The 19,788-nt window shown below is 43.5% G+C and overlaps 1 protein-coding gene across 1 annotated transcript in view; it reads right to left on the bottom strand.

Annotated features, from left to right (window-relative positions):
• Window positions 1–9,421: 9,421 nt before the first annotated feature.
• Window positions 9,422–19,788, bottom strand: part of ipo11 (importin 11) — a 345,030-nt gene continuing 334,663 nt past the window's right edge. Inside the window, 1 exon segment of the mRNA XM_033029972.1 lies at window positions 9,422–10,463. Coding sequence (XP_032885863.1) covers window positions 10,299–10,463 — 165 coding nt within the window. The 3' untranslated portion in view covers window positions 9,422–10,298.

The raw sequence follows: 19,788 nt of genomic DNA on the forward strand, positions 1-19,788 counted from the left end.
ACTCCATGCATCCAGAAAGGAGTGTAATCTCCCCCCAACCTCCATGCTCCCCGCAATTTGTAGGGAACCAGACCCACCTACCTCCATAGTTACCAGTGGCAGGTTTACTTATTTTTGTAAATCCTTCGTTGATGTTGAGGCGTCGGTGTCTGGGTTTGTGGTTTGGTTGATGTTGGAGGTTTGCGTATCTTCCAAGAAGGTCGGTCTGGGCCGTGGCCTAAAAAAGACTCATGTTCGGTGTACCGGACCTTCGAGCTTTCACCAGTTAGTCTTGTTCTACTGGTGGGTGCGTAAGGGTGCTGTCTATGGCCGTAGTGGGTTTTTTATGAAGTCCCTTTTATGAGCCACAGGGTTTTTGCCTCCTCATCGAGCTCCTTGACTTGCTTCGATAGGTTACCTCCAAATAGTAGAATTGGTGGTTTTACGTTTCCAGGTTTGCACAGACCCGCGGATTTCGGGTTTAAAGTAGGTCGGATGGCACTCTTCCTGATGCTGTTTATTTCATATTGTGTGTTGCAAAGCAGTGCCAGTGCATCCTGTTGGTCCTGCGACATATCCTTCTCATCTACTGTGCGGGTGAAAGCTGTTATCCCCGCTGTTAGGAGCTTTAATACCTTTTGGAGTTTGACATCCATGCCTCTAACTCCTACTCCGATATGTTTCCATATGCAATTATTTACAACAGGAACATTCAGGGATACACAGTTACCCGGTGCCAAGTGTCTTGCCGTGGTGTCCAATACAGCCTGTTCCTGTAGCTGGTTAAAGGACATATAATCTATACTGGCAGCTAGTTTTTGTTCCAGGTTTTGGCCAGTCTGGTCTGGCTGTATGAAGTTGGACACCATGTCCAGTAGATTTTCATGTTCCTGCACCCCCTGCACACTTGATTTCTCTTCTGCAAACCCCTCTTCAGGATCAGCCCAGAACTGACCCCCAGTACTCCCCTCTGACGAGGGAGATGCACTGTGCAGCCCTACAAGAGGTGCTGCTGTGGGTTTTACATAGTGCCCACAGTGACTAGACTCCATCTCCCGGAGCCTGTCACGTTGGAACAAATGCTCCACACACCGCTCCATCCGGCTCCAGCGCTCACGGTCGCTGGCCGCCCGCGGCTGCTCAAAGTCGGACTCATCTGAGTCCACGACTTTGTTGGTTTTTTGTTTTGCCTTACCGCCCGGCCGCGGAGTGGATCTGGCTGGTGCGGAGGCGACATCGGGCACAGCTGATCCATTATAGGTGATTCAAGTGCCGCTGGCCGCTGCTGGCTGCCCGCTACTCCGCGGTCCTCCCCCACCAGCTTTGTCGCAGCCCTCGTTGCTTTCTTCGACTTGTCCATGCTCCCCACCTGTAATCAGTATGGGAAAACACAAAAAGACCGCAGAGTACTCTTACCTGCAGGTTCCGGCTTTTAAAACTGCCGCTGCGGGGGAACGTCGTTCCACCCCGCCTGACTGTTTCGCAATGCGTGTAGCGATATGGCACGCATGCGTCCTGGCGGGGTTCTTCATGTAGTCACTCACGTGACTCCCAAGTAAAATAGAGTATTATTGCACAGGTATCATAGGGGCCACAGTTTAAGAATAAGGGGTAAGCCATTTAGAATGGAAATGAGTAAACACTTTTTCACCCAGAGAGTTGTGAGTCTGTGGAATTCTCTACCTCAGTGGAGGCCGGTTCTCTGGATACTTTCCAGAGAGAGCTAGATAGGGCTCTTAAAGATAGCAGAGTCAGGGGATATGGGGAGAAGGCAGGAACGGGGTACTGATTGTGGATGATCACATTGAATGGCGGTGCTGGCTCGAAGGGCCGAATGGCCTATTCCTGCACCTTTGTCTATTGCAGCGATTATTTGTTCATTTCAATGGCCACCCATGGTTAAAACTTACAGCTTGTGTTCGAAAAGACTGATTAATACAAGAAATGTTTTTCCCCTCCTATTCTGTTATAATCCAAGACAATTTATTTTCTGCTTGTCAATTTCCAGATGAGCTATTCACTGGTTCCCTAGTTCCTAAACGAAATCGCATTTTAACCAATTTGCCTCACGTAATGCAAATACTATTCCCTAATTCAGTATATCCAATTTGTATCATTGAAACGTACATTATAGCAGAACTACCTGTATCTTTGTGTTTCAGTTTATTTATTTCCACTGTCTTCAATTGTTCGTTCACAATGTAATTGTTACCCTGACAACCTTTGCCTGCATGCTACTGCCACAGATGTTACAATTGTTCTCTCCACATTCCTCTCTTCTAACATAAAACATACCTGTTTTATTATTTTTCCATGACCTGGATTTCTCTATGGATGTTCCTGATCTGCTGAGTGCTTTAGCATTCTCCCTTTCTCTTTTGGTTTTCTCAGCATATGCAGTTTATTGCTCTAGCAGCCCGAATGTTTTCATGCTGAGCTACTCCAACTTGTTGTGCACTGCTTTCATTTTGGGTTCAGTCATTGCTTACATTTAAAGTTATCTTGACAAAATGATGCTCCTCTTTTGTTCTGGAGAACGATGGAATATCCAAGGTATTGCTTCTACATTATAATGTGAACCTACAACAACTTAGTTTTAATTAATTGCTTCTAAATGCTGTCACCAATAATGATTATTAATGCTTCAGTGTGCAAGGACTATAGATTTCCAATTTTCCTGCTAAGTTATGAGCTGAGTTGGCATAGAGCACAGAGGAAAAGGAGATAAATGTGTAATAATGTCTGCACCACTTTATACACAAATTCCCAACTCTATAATGCCTGGGTGCGGGAAAATGAGGATAAGCAACTCTGGGGAAGTTCTCTCTGATGTCCAATGACACCATAGTGACATGACACCACACCCCCAATGACAACCTAGTTCAATCTCTGGATAAGTAAGCTGTTCTCTTAAAAATTGATGGTCAACTTTCTGAAGTATTTTGAGTGAATCCAAGTCTGCCGGTGCATGGTGGTAACTTGTTCGGAGGTTGAAGCCTTTCTGATAAAATATCGCGTAGCATCCAAATTAGCCTTTGCTTTTAGAACTTATTTTGCTGGTTTTCTGAACTACTCACTTTGATCTTGTGCAATCTTTTCATCGTTTCTGAGCATAATCAAATCTGCTTTAAACCTCTATTGATGTAAAGCAAATCCATAACTCTCACTCCATGCAGGTAGCCGAGGGCCCTGAAACTAGGTTTTGAGAGTGGCATTTCTTTCAATTTCTCCAGGAGCTAATTTACTACAGAAATGATGGGCCAAAGCAGGTCATGATATCCTAGGCTTTTATATTTACAGAAACCAAATAACCTACAAACCTGAATGTCTTTGGAATGAGGGAGTTTCTACGTTCTCCCTTTGACTGCGTGGGTTTTCTCTGGGTGCTCAGGTTTTCTCCCACATTGCAAAGACGTGTAGGTTTGTATAAATTGTCCCGCGTGTGTAGAATAGAACTATATAATAGAATAGAATAAATCAGGCTATTATACACCTCCAAATAGGCTCCAAACTATATAGACTTGCAGACATTGTTTTTGACTTTGCACTACTGGAGAGAAAACGGGGAATTATAGACCAGCTACCCGTACATTAGTTGTGGGGAAGATGCTGGAGTCGATCATTAACGATGCTATAGCAGCGCATTTGGAAAGTAGTGACAAGATTGTTCAAAGTCAGCATGGATTTATGATGGGGAAATCATGCTTGACTAATCTTCTGGAATTTCTTTGAGGATGTACCAAGTAGAATGGATAAGGGAGAGCCGGTGGATCTGGTGTATCTGGACTTTCAAAAAGCCTTTGACAAGGTCCCACACAAGAGATTAATGTGCAAAATTAGAGCACATGGTATTGGGGGTAGGGTATTGACATGAATAGAGAACTGGTTGGCAGACAGGAAGCAAAGAGTAGGAATTAACAGGTCTTAGAAACATAGACATACAGTGCCCTCCATAATGTTTGGGACAAAGATCCATCATTTATTTATTTGCCTCTGTACTCCACAATTGGAGATTTGTAATAGAAAAAAATCAATGTAGATAAAGTGCACATTGTCAGATTTTAAGAAAGGCCATTTTTATACATTTTGGCTTCACCATGTAGAAATCACAGAAGTGTTTATACATAGTCCCCTATTTCAGGGCACCACAATGTTTGGGACACATGACTTCACAGGTGTTTGTAATTGATCAGGTGTGTTTAATTACCTCCTTAATGGAGGTACAAGAGAGCTCTCAGCACCTAGTCTTTCCTCCATGGGTCTGGTGCATCCCATAGGCGGCCTGACTTAGTTTATGAAATCCTGCTACTATTAAGCCAAGTGACAAGGAGGGGCAGTGGCGTGACTTTGTTGTGGGTCCCAGCACACATTGGTGTTCTAGGGAATGAAAAGGTGGATAAATTGGCAAAGGAGGCTGTAAAAAAAAGAAACATAGAGGTAAACTTACAACTATCCAAATCTGAAGGAAAACACATTGTGTGGAAGAAAATAAATCAGGAATAGCAACAATACTGGGAACAGGAGACAAAGGGGAGACACCTCTATTCGCTACAAAACAGAGTGGGCATTACAGCAAGAAGAGGGGGGAACAGGAGGGAACAGGTAGTATTAACAAGATTGAGGATAGGACACACTCACCTGAACAGCACATTAAAAATATTGGGAAAACACCCTACTGGGCTGTGTGAGGAATGCCATCAACCAGAAACAGTTCAGCATGCTCTAGTTGCATGTAGGAGATATGAGACAGAAAGAGGATTTATGATCATTGAAATGAGGAAAATTGGATTGACAGAAATATCAGTAAATCAATCAATCAATCAATCAATCAATCAAGCACTTTATTCATCCCCGAGGGGCAATTTAAAGGGCGCATTACAGTAGCTTTTTAAAAAAAAGAAAGGGACACAATCAACGAAGAGACAAACAATTCAAAGCTACTCTCTGCACCGGCCGGTCGACCGCACGAGCAGTGATCCGGCAAGGATTGGGTTGTCAGCAGCGATACAATAATAAAGAACACACAAAAATGTAACACAAACATCCACCACAGCATTCATCACTGTGGTGGAAGGCACAAAAATTTGGCCAGTCCTCCTCCATTTCCCCCCCGTGGTCAGGACCAGAGTCCAGAGTCAGTCCAGGATCGGCTCTTCCTCACCGGAGACCGCGGCTTTAGATTGTTGTAGGCCGCAGGCCGGCGGTCAAGATTTAAAGTCCCCGCCGCAGCCAGAAGCACCGTAGACTGCAGGGCCGGCGGTCGAAGCTCCCCTCCAGGGGTGATGGTAAGTCCATGCCGGCCCCGCGGTAGAAGTTCGCCGCGGGCCGGCAGTGATGGCTTCTTCTTCCCCCGGGTCCCCCACGAGGGATCCCGGGCTGTAGACGCCGCACCAGCTGGAGCTCTGCGACTTCAGGCTGCCGGCAGCCCCGGGCCAGCGAAACGGAGCGCTCCCCTCCAGCGAGGGCTCACCCGCTCCACGCCGAGAGTCCACGCTGCGCCCGCCGCTGAAGCCCCGGGCACGTCTCTGAGAAAGGCCGCACCGATCCTTGATGTTAGGCCACGGGGGAGGCGACCTGGAAAAAGTTGCCTCTCCATGGAGGAGGCGACCAAAGCGGTTTCCCCCTTACCCCCCCCCCACACAAGACACACAAGGAAACATTAATTACAGACTTTAAAACATACTAAAAAATAAAAAAAAGTTGAAAGAACTGACGCACTGCTGACATGGCTGCTGCCAGAACAGCGCCCCCGGATTTCTAGAGTGTGGAGGGAAAGGAAAAAGAATAAAGTTGTTGTTTGATTTCTTGAGGGCCTCTGGGCTTATAAAAAGGATCTAATATAAAGACATGAGTACTGTGGAATGAAGCCAGAAGGTGGCAACAATGCAGATGCCGGCTGCCGTAAAACTCCAAAGAAGAACAAGAAGAAGTCTTTCCTCCAGTCTTTCCATCATCTTTGGAAACTTTTATTGCTGTTTATCAACATGAGGACCAAAGTTGTGCCAATGAAAGTCAAATAAGCCATTATGAGACTGAGAAAGAATAATAAAACTGTTAGAGACATCAGCCAAACTTTGGGCTTACCAAAATCAACTGTTTGGAACATCGTTAAGAAGAAAGAGAGCACTGGTGAGCTTACTAATCGCAAAGGGATTGTCAGGCCAGGGAAGATCTCCACAGCTGATGACAGTAGAATTCTCTCTATAATAAAGAAAAATCCCCAAACACCTGTCTGCCAGATCAGAAACTCTCTTCAGGAGTCAGGTGTGGATTTATCAATGACCACTGTCCGCAGAAGACTTCATGAACAGAAATACAGAGGCTACACTGCAAGATGCAAACCACTGGTTAGCCGCTAAAATAGGATGGCCAGGTTACAGTTTGCCAAGAAGTACTTAAAAGAGCAACCACAGTTCTGGAAAGAAAGTCATGTTGACAGATGAGACGAAGATTAACTTATATCAGAGTGATGGCAAGAGCAAAGTATGGAGGAGAGAAGGAACTGCCCAAGATCCAAAGCATATCACCTCATCTGTGAAATACGGTGGTGGGGGTGTTATGGCCTGGGCATGTGTGGCTGCTGAAGGTACTGGCTCACTTTTCTTCATTGATGATACAACTGCTGATGGTAGTAGCATAACGAATTCTGAAGTGTATAGACACATCCTATCTGCTCAAGTTCAAACAAATGCCTCTAAACTCATTGGCTCATTGGGGATATATCCCCCCACTTTTTGAGTTGGGGGATGGCCTGTATTATCCCGAGTTTTTGGAGGCCGAGCAAAATAAAATGATAATTGTGCCTATGGGGAAAAAGCAGGAACGGGGTACTGATTTTTAGACGATCAGCTATGAGTAGTGGGGGAGGGGGTGAGAGAGTGAGGGGGGTAGAGAGGGAGAGGGTCGAGAGGGAGGGGGAGGGGGTAGAGAGGGAGAGTGAGGGGTTAGAGAAACATGGGGTAGAGAGGGAGGGGAGGGATGGAGAGGGGGTAGAGGGAGGGGGTAGACAGAGAGGGACTCCACCCCATCTCCCTCCTCCTCCTCCTCATTTCTTTTCTCATTTCACTGATCCTCCTCCCCTCACACCCATTCCCTGCCACAGCACCTACCCAGGTGGTAGAGCAGCGCCAGGGCCTGGAACTCGGCCTGGTTTTGTACTCAGGCCGGCCCTGGCTCTAGACTGCAGCAGTCAGCTCGCCCACCGCATGGTCCCCAGTCCAGGCCCCGACTTCATCTCTGGGGTCGTCCCTTCTTCCACCGGCGGCTTATTTTTCGGCGCTGGTCACGGCCCCATCCCAAGTCCCGGGCTCGGCCCTCATTCCAGCTCCAAGCTCTGCTACAGCCCAGGCCCAGTCGGCGGGCTCAGCCTGCGACAGCAGCCTCCCCACCAGGCACCGGACCGCGATCAGTCGTCGACCCGTGGACCCAGATCGAGACTGCCGGTGGACGTGGACCCGAGCGAGGCCGCAGACCCCGAGCGAGGATGCGGGCGGACGTAGACCTGAGGACCCGAGCGAGGACTCGAGTGAGGCCACGGGCGGGCATGGACCCGAGTTGCGAGTGGACCCGAGTCTTTTTTTTGTGGTTTGAGCGCTTGAGGCCCCCTCCCGCGCGGAGTGTTCCATCCTGCCTTGCGAGTTGATTGTGACATCAAAATGAGAGCTTGGAAAGCGTTAATATTTTGACTCCCATGTTTATCTGGACTACACTTCTTCCCACCCTGCTTCCTGTAAGGACTCCATCCCCTACTCCCAATTCCTCCGTCTACGCCGCATCTGCTCACAGGATGAGGTATTCTACACCAGGGCATCAGAGATGTCCTCATTCTTCAGGGAACGGGGGTTCCCCTCTCCTACCATAGATGAGGCTCTCACCAGGGTTTCTTTGATACCCCGTGATGCTGCTCTCTCTCCCCATCCCCCTACTCGTAACAAGGGCAGAGTCCCCCTAGTCCTCACCTTCCACCCTACCAGCCATCATGTACAACAAATAATCCTCCGTCATTTTCGCCACCTCCAACGTGACCCCACCACTTGCCACATCTTCCCATCTCCGCCCTTGTCTGCTTTCCACAGAGACCGTTCCCTCCGTAACTCCCTCATCAATTTGTCCCTTCCCTCCCGAACCATCCCCTCTCCGGGCACTTTCTCTTGCAACTGCAGGAAATGCTACACTTGTCGCTTTACCTCCCCCTTGACTCCATTCAAGGACCCAAGCAGTCGTTCCAGGTGCGACAGAGGTTCACATGCACCTCATCCAACCTCATCTATTGCATCTGCTGCTCTAGATGTCAGCTGATCTATACCAGTGAGACCAAGCGTAGGCTTGGCGATCGCTTCGCCGAACACCTCCGCTTGGTTCGTAATAACCAATCTGATATCCTGGTGGCTCAGCACTTCAACTCCCCCTCCCATTCCGAATCTGACCTTTCTGTCCTGGGCCTCCTCCACGGCCAGAGTGAGGGCCACCGGAAATTGGAGGAGCAGCACCTCATATTTCGCTTGGCAGCGGTACGAACATTGACCTCTAATATTAGGTAACCCAACTGTCTCCTCCCCTTCTTAGCTCTCCCTCAGCCCTCTTGGTCCTCCTCTTCCTTTCTTCTTACCGCCCCCCCCCCCCCACATCAGTCTGAAGAAGGGTTTCGGCCCAAAACGTTGCCTTTTTCCTTCGCTCCATAGATGCTTCTGCACCCGCTGAGTTTCACCAGCATTTTTGTCTACATTTAATATTTTGAAACTGTTTTTAAAAGGTACTTTGTGAAATATAGGTTGAAATGCAACGGGAAGATATTTATCCGGTCTGCGGAAAAAATGTGAGCAGCATGTGTGAAAATGGGAAGCTTATGGCCTAGCATTTGAAAGAAGATACAAACTAAGGAGATTAAAAGAAAGGCAACCCAACTCTGGCCCACACAGACACGAGAACAAAGGGAAGAGTTTACATACCTGTTGTACTGCTGCAAGTAAGAATTTAATTGTTCCGTTTCGGGATATATGACAATAAAATACACTTGATGAACCAGTGTAGAGATGATTGCTGGTCGGTGTGGACTCGGTGGACCGAAGGGCTGTTTTCATGCTGTATCTCTAAAACTAAAACTTGTAAAAAAAAATGTGTCGTTTTTCAGATCTTGGAAGAAGCTATACTACCTGCTCAAGAGATGGACTCCTATCACAAAATTCCGATGCTCTGTCACACTGGGGAAATAGAATATGTCGGTGCATTAAATGTGATCTCACTTATGATGTTTCAATAATTGGTTCTTGCGCAGAGATATTTTCACCTTTCACTTCCATTAAATATTAGTCATCAACTTTGATGCATAAGGTCAAATAGCAGCAGCAGAATCACATGCTGGACTAAATGGTTGAAAGGGTATGATGACTATCAAGTTTAAATTGAAGTCAATTCACATAGTCAAAGCTCCACGAAAAAATGATATTTGCTAAACAAATACTTTATTGTTTCACTGATAATTTTTCTTGTAGGGATTTGTAATTAGCCAGAAAAAATGAATGATGGTGAAAGCTCAAGTTCCATGTTGCTTCATTCACATGTAACCTGCAGGAACACTGTGGATTTAAACCATATTCACAGAAGCCATTGAACATTACATTCAAAGGGAATTCCTGGGTTCATAAAATACCAAATGATTATTTTAAACATTAAAAACAAAACAGAAAATGCTCAAAAATAGGCTGTGCAGTTGATGTAAGGGTGATAAAATACAGTAAGGCTTTTTATTAACATTTTTTCTGACCTAGGTAGAATTTAACATAGTTAATTTTAGAGCTTGAAAGTGTGAATTAAATGTGCATCGTTTCCACAATGGGGCACATTTAGCTGTAAAACTGGTAAACATAATTTATGAAACCATCTTGCTTATTTTGAAGTTGTAGCTAAGATAGATGCAGAACAAATATTTTCTCCCCAGAAGTTCAATTTCCATTCCATTACTGTATACGAGCTATCCACCAACTATGTTCTATTGTCACACTGTCGATTTTCTGCAATTTTAAAATCATACAAACCGAAGTAAAGCTACACTTACTCTGGTCTTCAAATATAATGAACAATACTGAAGCTACAAAGAGCTCTTTAATCCCGGGCATGTTTTTCTTATTTAACATTGTTTCTTCTTAGCACGGTTCAAAATAATGTTTTGCTTTATTTCTCCATCTGGATATTGCATCAGATTATGCATGAGAGGTGGTAACAATGTAATGATGATGATGTTGATCAGCTTTGGTGATGTTTGCTGTAAGAATATATTTTTGCATGTGTTTCATTTCTTCTTTAATACGAGGAATCAGTTTTCACAACTTCTGTAAAAATCCTTGCAGTTGTCTGACAATGTCAGTGTCCACAGACTCCATCAGATTCTGGAAGCCTTGCTCTCCAAGTAATTCTTGCTGTGCTTTCAGTTTCTCGAAGACAAACTGCTGTAGTGACACACTGTGTACTGGGTCTTTCAGTGCAAGCTGCAGGAGTTAGAAGAAAACAATAAATAACAGCAACATAGTTTTCCTTGTTAGCACTTTACAGTTTGCTGGTAGATCGAGTTCTTTTCAGTTTAATTAATAATGCTGTTTTCTGCTTGCTTGCAACACTCAAAGTAATTTTAACTGGCAGAGCATTTGTAATTATAGGAAAAATCTCAAGATTGTATATTGCGATCAGAAGGTATTGTTGCCAAAAGTAATATGAAAAACCTCTTACTTTTAAAATGTACCACCTACACAATACTGGGAGGCCAAAAGATGTCCCAGTTTTTTTTGTTCCCGTTATCCTTAAAATTTCACCTGAAATCTGACACCACTTTTTAGATGGTGGCAGAAAATCAATGTAAACATCTGTAATTTCAACATCCATGCTGCTTTTTGATCATGCTGCCATCGACAATTTTCTCAGTCTAAGGAGACCAATTGAAAGCAGCCCATTTCAGGTGTTTCTCGTTTACTTTTATTAAATGTACCACAGAGCACACAGCAAATAAAGTCGAGTTCAGCTACGATGTAACAGAATAAAAGGCTTGTGGTTCCTTCAAACTGGTGCGCTGATCAAGTAAGCACATCTGCTTGGGTAGCATAAACCCAACAGTATGGACATTGGTTTCTCCAATTTCAAGCAATACTGCCATACCCACCCTCTCATTCCCATGATCCATTCCCATCCCAGTGTGCACACATTTCTTTCAGCCAACGTCCTCCTTTCCCCCCCTCTTATATTCCAGAGTCACCGATTTCTCTTTTATCCCCCCCCCTTACCCCTCACTCCAGTCCCCTTCCACCCATATCTCTCCCACCAGCTTTACATTTTACTCTTCCTATTCTTTCCTTAAAACCTTGTCCCACGGTACGAGTTCATTCCAAGAGCTCTCCCGAGTTTGCCCTGATTCGAACTCGGAGATTTATGGTAATGGACACTCGTGGGTATTCTGGACTCTCGTGGACATTTTTCATCATGTTGAAAAATCTTCACGAGTCTTCCCGTGCTTACCTGCCGTTAGCGAGTCTTCCCGAGTACTTGCCATTAGCGCTAAGAGACGTCGCAGAGCTCCGCCGTACCCGCTACGTTCATTCTCCGTGCTTACCACGAGTTTGATTTTGGAATAAACTCGCACCGTGAGACAGGGCTATTATCTGACATCCTTTGGTCTCCTTTTCACCGCTAGCCTTTGTCACATATTCCACTCTTCTGCTAATCAAACCCCTCTCACCTCAGTGTAGGAATCAAGAACCAGAGGACAGAGGTTTAAGGTGAGAGGAGAAAGATTAAATGGGAACCTGAGGGGCAACTTTTTTACACAGAGAGCGGTGGGTTAATGGAACGAGCTGCAAGAAGATGGTTGAGACAGGTACTATAACAACGTTTCAAAAATATTCGGACAGGTACGTGTAAAGGAAAGGTTTAGAGGGATATGGGACAAACACAGGCAGGTGGAACTAATGTAGATGGGGCACCATGATCGGCATGGGCAAGTCGGGCTGAAGGGCCTGTTTTCACACTGTATGATTCTACGACTCTATCTGCCAGATTGTAGCCACATCTTTGTAAAGATAATGAAACTATCTCTTTTATCTCTTTTAATCCCAAACATGCTCTGAGGACTCACCACAAAGATCATACATCTTAATGGACTAAAGTCATGGACGACCCAGCTCCAGACAGCACCCCTGAGTGATATCTGGAGCATAACTTATTCTGTCATAAATTATATCAATAACTATCACCAATTAATTTTTATATTATCAGTAAGTGTAAGTTTGTCATGTTAAATACACATTTTGTAGGTATTTGTTTGTGCCTAGTGTTCATTATTTAATAAAAAATGAGGAGCTTTATTAAACAAATAGAATATTAATGAAAATGCATCCTTTGTGATATTCTTCTACATATTAACTTTTAACGACCTTTAGTGGAATTAAGATTTAGGAGAGAAAACAAAACAGTACGTATAATTGGCTGTCTCTAGCTTTAATTATGTAACAATGTTAATGGAGTGTGAAATTAAGGTTCCAGTCAATCTTCTGATAAAAGTAATCTTGAGTCACACAGTGGTAGTAAATATGAACTATAAGACACTGACACTAATGGGAACTTTGCCAAAAACCCTTCCCTGCTCTTCCTGTGACTCAAGGGCCATCAACTTGGAGCCTAATATATCTAGCTGTAAACAACCACACATTTGAAACTATCTGTAAGAAGCAGGAGAAACATAATGAAATCTCAGGGAGCAAACCGTATATGATTCCTTCAGTGATAACCTTTTCTAGTGCTCAAATTTCATTGTGTTCTGGGAATGCCTCAACTGGTCAAGATTAACTGATGCAGCAGATCCTGACTATCCCAGTTGGAATGATGCATAAACCAAGGAAATTGAGTCATAGCATCATACAGCGTGGAAACAGGCCCTTTGGCCCAATTCGTCCTTGCTGACCCTGGTGCCCTATCTAAGCTAATCCCATTTGCCTGCGTTTGGCCCATATTTCACATCAAAATTTATTTTAAATGTTGTTACAGTATCTGCCTCAACTACCTCCTCTGGCAGCTTGTGCCATAAAGCCACCATTTTCTGTGTGAAAACGTTGCCCCTCAGATTCCTACTAAATCTTCTCCCTCTCTCCTTTAACCTATGCCCTCTCGTTCTTGATTCCCCTCCTCTCGGAAAAAGACTGAGTGCTTTCACCCTATCTATTCCCCTCGTGATTTAAAAGCAACTTTTTCCACACAATGAACTGCCTGAGGAGGTGGTGGAGGCAGAAACAATGTCAACGTTTAAATGGCATTCGGACAGGCACTTGGAAAGGAAGATATCAAAGGGATACAGGACCAATGGGATTGGCCTTGAAAGGCACAAGCAACCTGGATATGTTGGGCCAAAGGTAGAATTGGTTTATGGGATGCAAGGCTGGTAATTTTTCCATGTATTCTTGGATTTTTCTCCTCCATCACATTCCCTCATGAAGTTGCCCTGTTTGCGTGATTGATAAAAATTCCGTCATACAGCACAGAAACAGGTCCTTTGGCCCAACTTACGCAAGATGACCAAGATGCCCTATCTACACTAATCCCAGCCCATATCCCTCTAAACTTTTCCTATCCATGTACTGCCATTTAAATGTTGTTATAGTACTTACCTCAACTACCTCCTTTGGCAGCTCGCTCCATAAACCCACCACTTACTGATGAAAGTTGTTAATTCATTTCAGGTCCACTTATCTTTTAAGGTAGTTAAATCCTAATTGGAGATGGTGAATTTCTCTGGCACTGAAAATTACCGTGCATATTTATGGAGTCTGATAATGACGATTTAATTATCATTGGAGGGAGATAATATAAAATAAATAAAATTAGTATTTGTTTTAACTAACACACCAGCGCCTCCTCTGTGGTTGACAATTACAACAAATACAGTATAAAGCAAGCCTGTTAAAGCAAGCAAGGAGGCTCTGGCCACACGTCACAGGGTGAGAAGATGAAATACTTGTATTTATTGGAGTTAGCATGGAGCTGCTAAAATCAAATGAATACTTCAAAGCCTTGGATTATGAGAGCTGACAAGGGGCCTCAGCAGTGTTACTGCATTGTGAAATGCATGAACTGCAAGAGCAACAGCTTACATTTCACTTCAAATGATCTTCATCTCCTTCTTCTTAGGCCCCCTTCGGTCATGGCAAACCATAGGTGTCTCCAGGGCGTGACTTAGTTTAATGTGGGGAGGCTGGTGCACAGACGGCCACCACATGGTCCTTGACAGATCTGGGTCAGGATCAGTGGCATGGAGTCCAAGACAACCGGAGACCTTTATCTGCTGCAACCTTCATCCGCCTTCCCAGCCGTCGTGACACTCCACTATGGTCAGCCATCATCCTCCGCCTGTTCCACTGTTGAGGTCTTGGTTTGATTGCTCTTTGGCAGAGCAATCTCCACTTTCTCATCTCCACTTTGACTATAAACCCATTGACTTCCCAGGCAGAGAGAAACAAGGAACTGCAGATGCTGGTTCACAAAAAAAGAGACACAAATTGCTGGAGTAACTCAGCGAGTACGGTAGCATCTCTGGAGAACACAAATAGGTAACGTTTTGGGTCAGGACCCTTCTTCAGACTGATTGTGGTGGACTACATCTCCTTCCACCTTGCCTCTTGCAAAGACACCATCACTTACTCTCAATTACTTCCTATCTACCCCATCTGTCCCCGAGATGAGGCTTTCCACTCGAGGACATCCTAGATCTTCTCTTTCTTTAGTAAATGTTGCTCCCCCATTGTTGCAGCGAATGGATCCCACATTCATGTCTCATCTGTGTCCAGTCATTCTGTTCTCACTCCCCGTTCCCCCAGACCGAACAAGGATTGAGTTCCCCTGGTCATTAGATTTTACCCCAGCAATCCCACATTCACCACATAATTTGCCAACATTTCCGCCATCTTCTATACGATCCCACCACCAGTCACATCTTCTCAACCCTATGTCAGCAGAGACAACTCCCTACACAACTCCTTGGTTCGTTCATCCCTTCCCACTCAAAGCACCCCCTCAATTCCAATCTACATTGTAGTTTTGGTCTCCTTGTTTAAGAACGGGTGAAAGATACTTGAATGAAAGTGCTGGCGCACAAGGAAAGAATAAGACACAACAGAGATTTGAAAAATGAGAGACGACCTTATTGAAACAGAAAAGATTCAGTGGAGGCTTAACAGCGAATTGGCCACAAGCCTGTAGGGAATCAAGACCTAGTTTCAAAATAAAGGTTCACATAATTAAAGTGAGGACGAGGAGGATTTTTTTTTCACAGAATCAATAAACAATAGGAGCAGGAATAGGCCATTCGGCCCTTCGAGCCAGGACCGTCATTCACTGTGATCACGGCTATCATCCCCAATCAGTACCCCGTTCCTGCCTTCTCCCCCTATCGCTTGACTCCACTATCTTTAAGAGCTCCATCTAACTCTCTCTTGAAGGCATCTGGAGAATCAGCCTCCACTGCCTTCTGAGGCAGAGAATTCCACAACTCCCTGGGTGAAAACATTTTTCCTCATCTCCGTTCTAAATGGCCTACCCCTTATTCTTAAACTGTGGCCCCTGGTTCTGCACTCCCCCAACATCGGGGACATGTCTTAATAATCATGTTTCAATAAGATCCCCTCTCATCCTTTCATCCTTCTAAATTCCAGTGTATACAAGCCCAGTCACTCCATTCTTTCAATATATGACAGTCCAGCCATCCCGGGAATTAACATTGTGAACCTACACTGCACCCCCTCAATAGTAAGAATGGGAGTAGGAGGCAACCGTGGTTGACAAGAGAAGTTAGGGATAGAATAAAACTAAAAGAAAAGATGTATAACACAGCAAAGAGTACCCGGAAGCCAGAGGATTGGGAAACTTTCATAGGACAACAGAAGGAAACAAAATGGGCAATACGGCTGAAAGGATGAAGTACGAAGGGAAGCTGGCCAGGAATATAAAGAAGGAGAGTAAAAGCTTCTTTAGATATGTTAAGGGAAAAAGAGTAGCAAAGCCAAATGAGGGTCTCTTGAAGGCAGACACGGGTGAAATTATTATGGGCAACAAGGAAATGGCAGAAGAGTTGAATAGGTACTTCGGATCTATTTTCACTAAGGAAGACACAAACAATCTCCATGATGTACTGGAGGACAGAGGATCTAAGGGGGTAGAGGAACTGGAAGAAATTTTCATTAGGCGAGAAATAGTATTGGGTAGGCTAATGGGACTGAAGGATGATAAATCCCTTGGGCCTGATGGTCTGCATCCCAGGGTCCTCAGGGAGGTGGCTCTAGAAATAGTAGACGCATTGGTGATCATTTTCCAATGTTCAATAGATTCAGGATAAGTTCCTGTGGATTGGAGGATAGCTAATGTTATCCCACTTTTCAAGAAAGGAGCGAGAGAGCAAACAGGGAATTACAGACCAGTTAGCCTGACTTCGGTGGTGGGAAAGATGCTGCAGTCAATTATTCGGGCTACTCCTGCACCTATTTTCTATGTTTCTATGAAAGGAGTTCTGTGAGACCCTCTCTCATTGCTCCTCTTCTTCTCCTGTTTGACCAGTCTACGAAGGATCCCATCATGAAACATCAAAAGGTTATGGGGCGAAGGCAAGAGAATGTGGTTGAGCCACGCTGACTTTGCTTGATTACCTTCAATTGTTCGGTGTCCTGCTATATTTTCTTTCATGCAACCTAATATTTTCCCTGTCAAATGTTAAGTTAACATTTTTCAACTTGTTGTCTCACTCCCTTTTTGAATAAAGGAGTTACATTTGATATTTTCCAATCCAATATAACCTTCCCCAGATCTAAGGATAATTTAACTCAATGCATCAACTTTTACACTGGACAGTGAATAAATACATTAAATAGAACTGCATATATTTTCAACATCTTTGAAAAGGCAAAGGAGATTAGAAGCAATTTAAAGTATAACAGCAAATCACAAAGCTGAATCTTCACAAATCAATCCTTGGAGAAATGTTTGATGATTCAACTTGAAATAATACAAATAAATCTGGAAACATCTATTTGTTCATAAATTTCAACGGTGTTTATCTTGGAAATATTTGTATTCCTAAAACAAATGAGAAACTTGGCAGCATTAGTTTTAATGTGACATTATTCAAAGCATTACTCTGCCCTAATGTTTAATTTTACAATAGATGTCACCATTAAATTATTAAGTTTATTTATTATGAACTCAGCTCTAATTACAGATTCAAGCTATTCAATATTTTAACCTGAAGTAATAAAATTATTGTTTTTTCTGTTGATGCATCTTTTGATGACTTTGAGAGTTTAGTCAGTGAATAACTGAAACACACAGATGGGACAGCTGCAGCTGGGCCTGTAAAATGGGCCTCTTGTATATGGACTCGGTGTTCTGTAAACTGTGCACTAACTGGGGCCAATGTACTTATGTACGTGGAAAATCTTGCTGATCAACTCAAATTTCACTGTACCTTAATTGGTTAAGTGACAATAAACGCAAACTTGAACTTGAACTAGATCTGTATGTAAAAAATGTATTTCACTGTATCTTGTTTAGTTTAGTTTAATATCACGTGTACTGAGGTACAGTGAAAAGCAAGTACACATGACAATAAAGAAACCAATGACCACATCCAGCAGTTTTTCTGTTTAACTGGTATCTAATTTTCCAGTGGGAGTAAAGGGCCTGTCCCACTAAGCGAATTTATAGGCGACTGCCGGCGACTGTCATAGTCATATCAGGTCGCCGAATAACCGGCAACTGGACTAATGGGCCTGTCCCACTTAGGCGATTTTTTAGGCGACTGCCAGCGACTACGGCAATGGAATTCACCAAAGTCAGCACCGGCGACAACCTACGTCACCTAGCGACAACCTATATCATGCTGACGACAACCTAAGCCATCCCGGCGACAACCTACGACAGCACCTATGTCAGGAGAAGACAAGCTACGACAAGCCCACGGTCGCCGACTGTCACCGAAAAGTTTTGAACATTTCAAAATCTAGCGGCCACCAGAAAACAATACGACTCTTTGGGCGACTGAGGAGATTGATCACGACCATACGGGCGACACTCCGGCGACAGCCTAGTCGCCTAAAAAATAGCCTAAGTGTTACAGACCCTTAAGGCATTAGTGGAATTTTCCCCCAGGGCTCAATTTCTACTTCTCCTCCAGAATTAACATCCAACACAATTTTCACCATTGTTAGGGAACATATTCCTTGTGTGAAGAAGCCAAGAAGCTGTAGGCCTAGAATCCAAACTAGTGGCACATAATAACCTGTTGATTTCTTATGATGCTGATGACAATAATAACAGTTTCCATAAAGTACATTATATAATGACAATGAAGTGTTGGCTATTATATTGATACTTCTATTAAACAATTTGATAAAAGTACAATATTCAGGTCTAACAGGTCATGTGCTGATGCCTGCTCCCTGCACATTTATTTCCTCAGTCATTGCCCTGTTCATTGTCCTACTGCCATATTTATCACAATAGCTCCACTATGCTGCATTGAATAAGAACATGAAACAAGAGCAGGAATGATAGGTGGCTCAAGTTTGCTCCACCATCCAAAATGATCTGAATCTTGGCCTCAATATACTTCAAGATAATTCTTGATACCTCCACAGTACCAAAAATTCTGGCTTAAATAGTTAGTGACTCCGCATCCAAAACTCCCGGAGGTAACGAACTCTAAAGATTCATAATACTTCAAATAATTACAATAATCCAGGTAGGAAACACCTTCTGTTCAGACTTATAAAGATGGCCCTTTAGCTGGGACAATGCCCTTAAATGCGAGATACCCCCACTGGGGCATTTAATCTCCCTCAAAATCCACAATGATCACCTCACATCGAATCACCTGCGAGCATGGGCTGTACATACTTACATTTCCCGATAAAACAATCCCTTCATCCCAGAAGTCTAACAAAGCATTCTTAAATTGGACCAAATAGTAAGCAGTTTCTGTTTTTAATGGCTCACTGTCATTTCCTCCTGGTCCGATCCACACTTTAATTCACACGGCTTAGACAGGGATTGTAAGGTTGCCATCAGATTACTGATCTGAATTCCCCATATGCACTCAGGCTTCGTTTAGCATTTATGCCGTTAATAAAATATATATTTTTTTAGATTTGTGGGACGAAAGTTTACAACATATACATCAATGTTCGTTAAATGCCAGACATGCTTTAATGCAATTTAAAATTTTATATAGATTACACTACTCTAAAATAAAACTAAATAGAATCTTCCCACAAATCTCTCCTATTTGTGATAAATGTCTACATCTAGATGCTAATTTAACACATACGTTTGCAAATTGTATAAAAATTAAACATTTCTGGACTGATATTTTTGAAATAATTTCAGAAGTTATTAATACAAAACTGGATCCAAACTTAAAATTAATAATACTTGGAATATCAGAGCAAAGTTTAACACTCACAACAAGCCAAAGAAATTTCCTCGACTACACTATAATAACCAGGAAAAAATTAATATTAAAATTTTGGAAAGGCCCTACGACCCCCACAATTAAAATGTGGATTGTGGAAATGTCGGAGACCCTATATCTAGAAAGAATTAGACTTGTCTTAATGGACAAACAAGAACATTTTGATAAAATATGGGCTCCATTCATTAATTATCTGACGGGATAGATTGGCCCAGCACGAAAACCCAACTGAAACTTGAACTCAGGATTAGATGAAAAGTCATACTTTATAATCTACGAACCTATCTCCAATGACGTATTATAAGTAATCTATTCCACCT

Source organism: Amblyraja radiata, chromosome 1, assembly GCF_010909765.2.
Source record: "Amblyraja radiata isolate CabotCenter1 chromosome 1, sAmbRad1.1.pri, whole genome shotgun sequence".
Classification (NCBI taxonomy): Eukaryota; Metazoa; Chordata; class Chondrichthyes; order Rajiformes; family Rajidae; genus Amblyraja; species Amblyraja radiata.